General features: G+C 42.6%; 1 protein-coding gene and 1 non-coding gene across 9 annotated transcripts in view; one reads left to right on the forward strand and one right to left on the reverse strand.

Annotated features, from left to right (window-relative positions):
• The window catches only part of LOC146466956 (uncharacterized), a 65,288-nt gene extending 56,120 nt beyond the window's left edge, over positions 1-9,168 (forward strand). For all 8 annotated transcript variants that reach the window (XM_085126417.1, XM_085126418.1, XM_085126420.1 and 5 more), the window contains 7 exons: positions 592-690; positions 1,055-1,192; positions 1,268-1,375; positions 2,446-2,643; positions 3,300-3,398; positions 4,128-4,235; positions 5,836-9,168. In XM_085126417.1, the coding sequence (XP_084982543.1) occupies positions 592-690; positions 1,055-1,192; positions 1,268-1,375; positions 2,446-2,643; positions 3,300-3,398; positions 4,128-4,235; positions 5,836-7,599 (2,514 nt within the window). In that variant the 3' untranslated portion in view covers positions 7,600-9,168. The remainder of the gene's footprint in view (positions 1-591; positions 691-1,054; positions 1,193-1,267; positions 1,376-2,445; positions 2,644-3,299; positions 3,399-4,127; positions 4,236-5,835) is intronic.
• Trnar-ucu (transfer RNA arginine (anticodon UCU)) lies at positions 4,403-4,476 on the reverse strand. Its single transcript has one exon. It is a non-coding gene; the product is annotated as a tRNA-Arg (tRNA).
• Positions 9,169-10,455: the final 1,287 nt, after the last annotated feature.

Here is a 10,455-nt window from a genome sequence, read left to right on the forward strand (position 1 = left end):
CAGTTTTGTCGCCTGTAATCTCGGCTTATCACTTTCTTACTCCATTTCTTGTAGTGTTTTCTGAAAAATTTAGGCACTTTATCGCTATCACTGTGAACGTGTTGAGTCTGGGGACTGAACATTTGTCATGCGTCTAAAAATTCGTCAATTTGTGGAGACGGCGTGACCGAGTGGTCTAGGACACTGGATTTGAAATCTGGAGGACCCAGGCTCAAATTCTTTACTCTGCCACTCAATGCATTTGTTCTCGGTAGTTCAACTCCCCTGCTGCGGTTCAGTTGTAAATAGAGAACTGGTCTGTCTTCCAACAACTGGGATTCTTGACAAGTTTATGTTCTACTTGCAATATTTGTTTCCTGATTTAAAGTGTCCCCAATTAGCACGTATGTGCTAAATACAAGGACACTTAAATGAAGTTATTTATTTATATATATTTTTTTATTTTTATGTCATACATAAATTTCTCCATCTTTTATCAAAGGCAAAGAAAAGCTAGTCATGTTACCCATAATTTCTCACTCTTTATCAAAGACAGTAAAACGCACGAAAAAGTTGTGTTAAGCAGTTTCATTTGTTTTTCCTCTGTCGCAGGACGGAATGACAGTTCTTCATCTTGCCGCTAAGTTTGGTCACGTGGACGTGTTGGAGGTTTTGCGCGGGAAAGTTCCTTGGAGCATGGCGAGTGTCAAGGTAAAAACGACAACGACACTTAATTAATGAATCCGCCATGATTCGCTAAAAATAAGGTGACAGAAGGTCCGCTACGACCAACACAAAGCAAGGCAAATGCAATGAAAAACACAAGGCATGACGCTTGCCTCTGAAACTGCCCTACAGATGACATGCGCCATCCGAAATTACCACTGGCCGCATTTGCTCGAGATTAAACGAGATTAAACTGGAATGCGCGTTTGATCGTCTCGTCAGAGAGTCATGCGCTATACATAAATAAATGTGTATATTTTTTTAAATTTAATACCGTGACGAGCATTTTAAAGTATTTTGATGTTTTATATCAATTATAAATTTGCTTCACTGTTTCTTGTTTTTTCAGACCGGCTTATCGGCTCTTCATGTTGCAGCACAATATGGACAGATCGAAGTCGTTAGAGAAATGCTCCTCAAAGTTTCTGGGACAATCAAAAGCGAATCTCCCGCAATGGTGGATAACGAAAAAGGACCGCGCTCTGACGTAAGTGAACAAACATCCGAGTCTATAACAACTATATAGATGTTATGTCTAATCTTTGTTATTTTCCGCCCGCAGTACTGCTTCACTCCTCTGCACTTAGCCGCGCAGTCTGGTCACGTGGGTGTTGTACGAATACTGCTGAACTCGCCTGGAGTGCGTGTGGACTCAGCAACAGCCGTTCAGGTAAAGGCTAATTTATGCGAGACAACGTTCGCTTCTAACTGTCTCATACGGCTTCACACTTTGCGACATATCAAATTATGCCAATTTGAAAGAAGCGGTAAAAAAGAAAAACAGCATCTGAACTTACACGTATCGTGCCGGGGCGAATGCGTTAAATACTTTGTATGGCGGTGGCATTTTATTTGGGGAGCGTTCGATTGGGAAATCCGGATTTAGATTTTGAAAATCTAAATCTGGATTTCCCAATCGAACGCACCCTCAGATCATTCGGATCATGCCGCATCAAAGGAACCGACAAATCCACTCTGGACAAGGATTCGTCGGTTCCTTTGATGCGGCATGATCCGAATGATCTGAGGGTGCGTTCGATTGGGAAATCCAGATTTAGATTTTCAAAATCTAAATCCGGATTTCCCAATCGAACGCACCCTTGGTCTCCACTACACAAGCGAACACACTGACATGGTAGAGGCATGGCCACGTAGGTCAGCCACACCCGTGAGACATTTTATCGGCTCACATACCTCATGTCCAATACTATCATATTACGCACCACAGCCGGACACGTAATTCCGAAAAATTAACTACTGGATAACAAAGGGATCGTGTACCCTGACCTATGTTATGTTGTTACCTTTGAGGTTTAACGAACCTGGGGCCCGTTTCTCGAAAGTCCCGGTAACTTACCGGGCCCAATAAGGATCCTTGGTGATAAATATTTCTTAACAGAAGTCAAGTTTCGTTAGCTTTGAATACTAAATTTTAAAATCGCATAATTCTATGCAAACATTGGCCAAGTGCCGTGTCTGTAATCACTGTCTCTTCGGCGAATATACTTATCGGGCCCGGTAAGTAACCGGGACTTTCGAGAAACGGGCCCCAGGTAACAAATATCGCGCTAATCTCTAGTAACTGAACTTGCAAAGTCAAGTTCCCGCGGCGAGGCTGACCGTACAATGACCGCAAACCATGAACGCAAAAGTGGAATTCCGACAGGGAGGGAGAAGGCATAAATATTATAGGTATATGGATAAAATCCCATTAATCTCACCCTTGTTGCTCCTTCGTAGGGCTCTATTCCTCTTCATTTGGCTGCAGAGAATGGACACTCTGAGGTTGTGAGTATCCTGTTGAGTAAATCAACATTACAGCTGCATGTTAAGGACAAGATGGGACGAACAGCCATGCACCTAGCTGCCGCTAATGGACATCGAGAGCTTATCTCACAGCTGATTGGACAGGGAGCGGATATCAATGCGCCTGATGAGGTATAAGATCAATTTCTCTTCACCTTTTAATATGAGGATTTTGTTGTAGTTTGTGGCATAGAATTGTTGTTACTATACTTGTTTAAGATTGCTTTTGATCAAGCGCGCTAGTTTTGAAGTAAAGCCGATTCTTTGAGCAACACCTTTGGTACTTGTGTTATGTCGCCAAAACATTTTTAGCCATGCTGTAGGGTGGCTTATGATAGAATGAGTTCGCTCTGTTTCTCCAAAGAAGTAGGGAGCATGATACAAAAATCGAGATCGATGCTCTCTTCGTCGCGAGCCGCACCTCGGTTTGTACTTGTTAACGTCGCCTCGCGGCCTCGACGCTCGCCATTCGAAGTTCGCGCGATTCTCGATTCTGGTATCATGTGCCTCACAACCTTTGTATAGCTTACCTCTTCTTTTCTCCTATCTGTGCCTTGGTAGGATCTTGTCTTGTCTTAAAAGTTAGAAGTACGAGGTACATCGTACCATCCAGTAGAAGAAGGAACTTGAACTTGAACTTAACATAATTATCTTTTGCTGATGAAATTCCGACTGTTGGAAGTTAAGGAGAACAGGAAAACTGATCACGTTAAGAATCCCTTAGTTACTCAAGGTTCCGAGTCAGTACCGAAATCAATAGATATAAAAATGCCTTGTATTCGTTTTAGAATGGTTACGCACCAATGCACATGGCAGCAGAGGCTGGTCACGTGGAAGTCGTGAAACTGCTGGTCGAATCTGGGGCGTCACCGCGGGCGGAATCTCAGGTGAGTTTTGTATCAGTCATGCTGCCGATAGACAGATACAATTCGTAGTAGACAGAAATGGGGTGTATTTTCAACCATTTTACACCGGTCTTTTTTAGAATGAAAAAGGCCCTATGCCACATATCGAAGAAACCCCCAGTTTTCGTTTTGGAATTTCAATAACCCTTGCTAAGGACTTCTTTTCCCGCATAGTCATAAATCGCGCAAAAATACCTGTAAAATTAGCAGGCACCGTCCTTAAAGGGAACCTCCCCTCTCACAATAAATTGACGGTTAAGTGTTGGAAATAGTGTCTTAATTCTAAATTTTAGTCTAAAACGTAGAAATGACATTCAAGTGTGTTAAAAATTAAATATGATTATCGACTACTTTCGCTTTTAAATTTCCTGGGCGCAGCCATTTTGAATTTTATGACGTGTAACGGTTGCCTCTTGTTATTCTGCAGAAGTTCTTTTGTGTGAAACAACTGAGCAACGGTATTGTCATGAAATCCAAGATGGTGGCGCCCGGGAAAGCGAAAATAGGCGATAATCAAATTATGTTTTGTCCGACACTGAAATATTATTTCCATGTAGATTATATTTTCAATAATTTAAGGTAATATGTCTCGAGAGTGGAGGTTTCCTTTAAGAAATCAATGTTTGTCGGACCATCCCGAGATGCACAGAACGTCCGCGTAGAAGCAAAAGGAGGCACCATCCTTAACAGTGTTGTGTTTTTTGTTTGTAGGAAGGCAAATTCCCTATCTGTTACGCCGCAATGCAAGGTCACCTTGGAGTCGTGAAATATCTTCTACAACAGGAACTCAACACCGAGAGATTGTTAGCAGACAGGAAGGTAACTTTAATACTATGAGCTATCTAATGTCGAGAATTCTGGCAAAATCGACAAAAATTTAAAAATGTGCAAAACGATGATCTCGAAAGAGTGGTTGATTACTTGGAAATTTACTGCAGCAAAAATAAATTAAGTTGAAAAATGCAAGAAAAAGTTTAAAAAAAATTCACCCCCGGTGGGACTCGAACCCACAACCTTTGAATTAGAAGTCCAACACGCTAGTCCATTGCGCCACGGGGGCGTCACGCGTCAAGTTGCACAAAATTTTCGGTGATGTTTTGGGAATTATGACATCATAGATTTTTTCCTGTTCTCTTTTAAGCAGACACAAATCGACTCTTAAAACATATTTATTTATTTAAAACACATTGATTATTTATTTATTTATTTATTTGTTTATTTTTAAATATTGTAATTTTATCGGGTAATTTTACTGGTTTTTAATTTAGTTATTAATAATATTGTAATGCACTTTTAAGTATTTTTATAGAAAAAAGCGCGATATAAGTATTAAATATTAAATTAATTAAATAGGTTTAATTTTTTTGCGCCATCGCAAGAACTGATTGATCTGATTCTACTTATACGCTGTCAGATATATCATCAGATATTTTTCAATTATCCTGCGCGATCGCGCGGAAAATCGCTTATACTAAGCCGGCGAGACCGTAGGCCGAGTTGGCTAAAATCAGGGGATATTCCGCAAGATTGAGCAGGACAATCGTTTTATTATTCAACACATTGATCACAAAGCACAGTTTTATTGCAGAAAACCTGGAGACCATCTCTATTTTGTCATTTTTCTCCCCGACACACGAAATTACGTATATCGCAGGATATCTGTTGACTACCGACGACGAATATTGAGTGCATCATGACCATATTTGGGCAGTGTTACAATGTGTTGAATAATGACATCAGATATTATTGCTTGCCTGCGATTGGTAAAAAGGAGTCATGTGACTCAGAATGTCCTAACTGAGAACTGGGAAATTTAGCAGGTGATATTATACAAAAGATATACCCGAATTTTTCAAACTTGAGTCGCCTCAATAGGGAGCTTAAGCAACGACGACGGCGACGGCAATGACAACGCCGCAAAACAATGGGTTTAATGAGCTAAAACAATCGCTCTACACTTGCGTTTTACATTCTGGTACATTTCTTTGTCGTCCTCTGCAAAACAACAACGTGAAGTTACCACATTTAAGGTTTTCTGGAGAACATGAACGCACGGCGGTGAATTTTTCGTTTTCTTTCTTAACTTGTATGCCACTCCTACCAATTTTGTTCCTGGGTAGTTTGCAAATTTTTTAAAAGTTGAGCGAGTTGAAAAAATTGCGAATTAGCGCAAATGAAATAAAGATATTTTCAGGTGAAGTTTTCGTCGCCGTTGCCGTCGTCTTTGCTTAAGCTCCCTAATGCCATAGCTACGGACGACATAATTTGAAAATTAGGGTGTTAGTTTAAATCCGTTTCCAGTCAAACACTGCTTCTAGAATCCTTCGTCTGGGAGTATTTCCCATTAGCGTTCACCATCGTGAAATTCCACACGGATGCCCAAACTCAACTAAATTTACATTTTTACCTGTTCTTGTAGTTTCTGTTCGATTTGATGGTCTGCTCAAACCAGAACGAGAGCGAGTCTGTCATGGATTTTATTCTCCAGTGCCCCGCACCAATCTACGCGGCAGCCAAGCTCTCAAAGCACTACCGTAACGAGTCGACGCGGGAAAAGGAACGCGCACGTGACCTACTGGCCGTTGGTGACGTCTGCGAGAACATAGCGTCCGAGTTGCTGTCTCTCGCATGCGCAGATAGCGCGGAAAAACTGCTGACTGCGATCGACGACCGTGACGTGCCTTTTCTGGATTATTTGATTGAGTGCGAACAGAAGACGTGCGTTTCGCACCCGTCCGTGCAGGTCTACCTCGGGGATGTATGGCGCGGGGATTTCCAGTGGGATGACTGGAAGTATTTCTTGTTGTTTACGCTGTGTTTAATTTGCCCGCCGTTATGGGCGTTTCTCTGTCTTCCTTGGAACGATCGCTATCACAAGATACCCATTATCAAGTTCATCTGTCACCTCATTTCTCATTTCTACCTCATCGCGCTGTTTAGCTTCACCGTCGTGGTCCCGTGGGAGGAGCTGACCGGTACCACACTCCTCCCCCGGTGGTACGAGTGGCTCTTGTTAATCTGGCTCTCAGGACTCTTATTATCCCAGCTCACGGACCCACATGACCGCGCGGGACTAGGCTGGATCCCGATTATCGTGCTTTTCTTAAGCACGATCGGTATTCTGCTGCATTTAGCCGCGTTCGGTTTCCAAGGCGACAACCGAATCCACGTCATATATGCGCGAAACCAGTTCTTCGCAACATCCATGATGCTTTGCTTCGCGCAGCTCTTGGAGTTTCTCTCATTTCATCATCTATTTGGTCCGTGGGGCGTCATCATCCGGGACCTCATGTACGACCTTGTACGGTTCCTTGTCATTCTGTCAATCTTCATGGTGGGTTTCACGGCCCACCTGGCAGCCGTGTACCGGCCAATGAGACCAACAGGAACCGGGAATGGACTTCAACATACCCCGAAGGATTTCTTTAACTGTTTCGAGCTGTTGTTTTTTAGTTTATTTGGTTTGACTGAAGTGGAGAGGTTAAAGCCTGCTCCCAACGACACGGCAACGTTTATGCTGGCTAAAGCTACGTTCGGGATTTACAACGTGATCACCATTATCGTTCTCATCAATCTGCTCATCGCTATGATGAGTGACACTTACCAGCGCATTCAGATGCAATCGGACCTTGAATGGAAATTTGGCCGCGCGAAGTTGATTCGCAACATGAAGCGGTCTACCACCACCCCGTCCCCCCTGAATCTTGTCACAAAACTCTTTTCCTACTTGCGCTTGATGTACAAGTTGAAGCTCAAGTGCTGCCGCGCAAGCATTATCGACATTATTCGAACTGACGAACAGCTCCCGGAGAGCACGTCCATGAATCCTCTGTATGAAACCTCGAACACGTGGTTTCCAAACGGAGGCCTTCCTCAACACCGTGACACCAGTCAAAGGACTATTCGAATCGAGGAAGTTATCGACTGGAAGACTCTCGTTAGAAAATTTCTAGCCTTGCGCGCCAATAGCTATGATGTAGCGTCGGTTGCTCAAACCAACCGGGACAAGGTTCTCTCACCCAAAAGCTCGCACGTAAATTTAAGATCGAGGACTGAATCTGCCATGTTGCCTGGTCGGCCGGGCACTTCAATGGGTTCCACGCTGTCACTGCATCGAGTTGTCACTGCGACAGTGAAGAAGATTGACGTCGTTTCAAACATTAAGGATATGGGCGAAGTTTGATTGGCTTCTAGTCGGGTGCTTCAATAGACTGCCTGCTGTCACTTCACCGCGTTGCCATGGCTACGGTAAAGAAGGTTGACATGTAGCGCTTTGTCCTTAAATCTGTTCATCTGTGCATGACTTGGCCATACCTCGCGGGCTATTGTTCATCATAGCGTGTAATTTAAAAAAAATCATTAGGAGATTACGTCAGTGAAGTTTGAGTGGTCTTGAACCGGTTAGACCTGTTAGCGAACACGACTGACTTTGTAGTTCACCGCATTACGAGATCATTTATCACTGTCGTGGAATTGTAAATCCTTTTCGAAAATACTGTGTCATTGTATGTTTTGAATGCAATATTCGTTGACTTCGCTGTGTAGTTGTGAGGATTGTTCGTCTGAACGGCGGGACTGCGAATGGAATGCCGGGAAGGACGGGGCGGTTTCGTCACTTACCAGGAACTTACCATTTAGCTATGTTCACGTGGGACTGGTAGCAGATGGATCTGCTCCGGACCCTGGGACCCGCTTTTCGAAAGTCCCGATAACGTTCTGGGCTGAGAAGTGTTATTTTTTAAAATTCTTTTTTTTTTTTTATCGATTGGCGTTAATTTTCAGTTCAAACTTGCCACTATACTGCATGCTTAACTCTTTAAGCCCTAACAGTGATCAGCATCAAATTTCTCCTTGTTATATCAATGCTTATTTAACTCCAGAGGTCATGAGAATTGAGGATATGATCGCCCAAGGTGAATTTTCTCAATAACGTCTCCCCAATACTTTAATAAGAAAAGTTTGGGGACAAGATAGGAGAATTTGTTCATTGATATTAGGGGTTAAAGGATTAAAGTAATGAAAATCTTAAATTTTAGCTTTTAAAATCAATAAATACTGGATTTCTGACGAGGAATATGTTGATAGTAAAATAGTTTTCGGGGCCGGTATGTTATCGGGACTTGCGAGAGACGCCCCCCTCCCCCACCTACTCCCCTTTGGCAGGTCTGTAAACGCGATACCGTTGCTTTGTAAGCGTCTTTTGACAGGGACCGGTTAGGTACTTGTCTTGTCCGCTGCTGGATCAACGAGAAAAAAAATGTCAGTTGTTTCACTCTCGACCCCAGAGCTCTTCCCTTTTGCGCATGACTGACGCCGTTCTTGGTGCTGACCAAAAGGGAGGCAGGCTCTGGGGACGTGATTGCAGTTGTTTGTACCCGTTAATCATGCGCAGAATGCACGTTCTCGTCCCCGGAACCCGCGTGGTTTTGTGAAATTCAGCCGCAAACCAACCGATCGTAGGATCTGTGGACGAGGATGACTATGATTCGGCAGCTTTTATCTTCAACAACATACTCCTAAAACAGTAACAACCATACTACGACAGATAAATACAAAATATAAACAAATGTACAATTAATAAATAATAACAATATTTATTTCTTCTCCCGCGCAAAGTTCATGGAACTATGATCAAGTGCGCGTAACAAATTTTAAAAGTGTAGAAAATTAAAAGTTAAAATTATGCTGAGATTTTGTTAAGAATGCAACTGTAAAAATAAATAACAACGATATTTTAACAACGTTTATAACAGCTGCTCTCAAGTCATGATCAGGCAGTTCGTCTGCCTGTCTGGCAGTTAGTACTTGGGTGAAATGAGTAGTCAACGACGGTGTCTTCTAATACAAATGTATTTTTGGTCCTTTGATAACGTCACAGTAAAATTGAGATTCATTCTCCTTCTTGCTCGGCGGTGAACCAAAGAACCGCGAAAATTTGAAACTTTTACAGGCCACAAAAATTCAAAGAAAAACGCTACGAACATTGTTTTTCGCACAAGTTATCAGAACAATTAGGAGCTTTCATTTAGTTGCACTCCAACGCTACTGAATCAAGAGCTATTACTAAGCACAAATCTCGCGGCACGACCCAAGCTTAATCTTATTAAGGCATTCCTTTTCTTGTGAGGATTCCATGCAGCAGAATCATACGGCAATCATTTCGGACGAAAGAAGAGGGTAACATGGGCTCTAGATGTTACTTCAGGGGAACATCGCTCACCTAGAATTCCCCTAAATAAACTGAGAGTGATGATAGTCTGTCACAGTGGTCTTCCCGAGACAATATCTGTAGTTACCATACCTAGGTATTGGGTTCAATTGACGCACGAACCATTTCGTATTAAAATTGACTAGGAAGTTTCTTAAACCAAGAATTACGTCAGGCATATTAACATCATGCTGTCGCTGTACGGAGTTCCATTTTTCTTAATCCTAGCATGTTAATTTAATCAAAGCCTATACATAGCACCCATGCCTACATTGCACTGCTGGTACTAAAACGAATCGGCCTACCTGTTCAATCTGAGAGCGGAAAGGTAACAAAACGGGACCTGTTTATACCGCATTAGACCGGATAGCAGGTACTGTGTAAACCAAAGGTCTTTACGGTGCGATTTTTGAGTCGGATTCACTTTGGAACCGCGGCCGCGTGTGACTTAGCCAGTCAATGACTGGGCGCACGTCGTGGAGTAAAATAATAAAGTCATGATGTGAAGCACTCTTTTTCGGTCTCAAAGTTCAGCTGGTGCCCAGCATTTTTGCGCCGCTAACTTAGGGCCCTAAAGATACCGTTACAACGTAACACGTCTCAAGAAAGATGCAGAACATGGTACCCAGTATTTTTTCTGTGTTATTAGTGAGAGAGCAAACACCTTTTCCGGCTGCTGTTTCATCTTAGAGTGTCGAATGTAATTAATTCCGGAAGAAAACCTGGCAGAAATCGGAGTTCAACCTAATATCAAACCACACAAACAACGAGTAATACACTTTGCTTTGAGATGTGGACATTCAGTAGCGTATCTAGGGACCTCTTCTCCCT

This window comes from Pavona decussata, unplaced genomic scaffold (genome assembly GCF_977016875.1).
Source record: "Pavona decussata unplaced genomic scaffold, jaPavDecu1.1 SCAFFOLD_140, whole genome shotgun sequence".
In the NCBI taxonomy this organism is placed as follows: domain Eukaryota; kingdom Metazoa; phylum Cnidaria; class Anthozoa; order Scleractinia; family Agariciidae; genus Pavona; species Pavona decussata.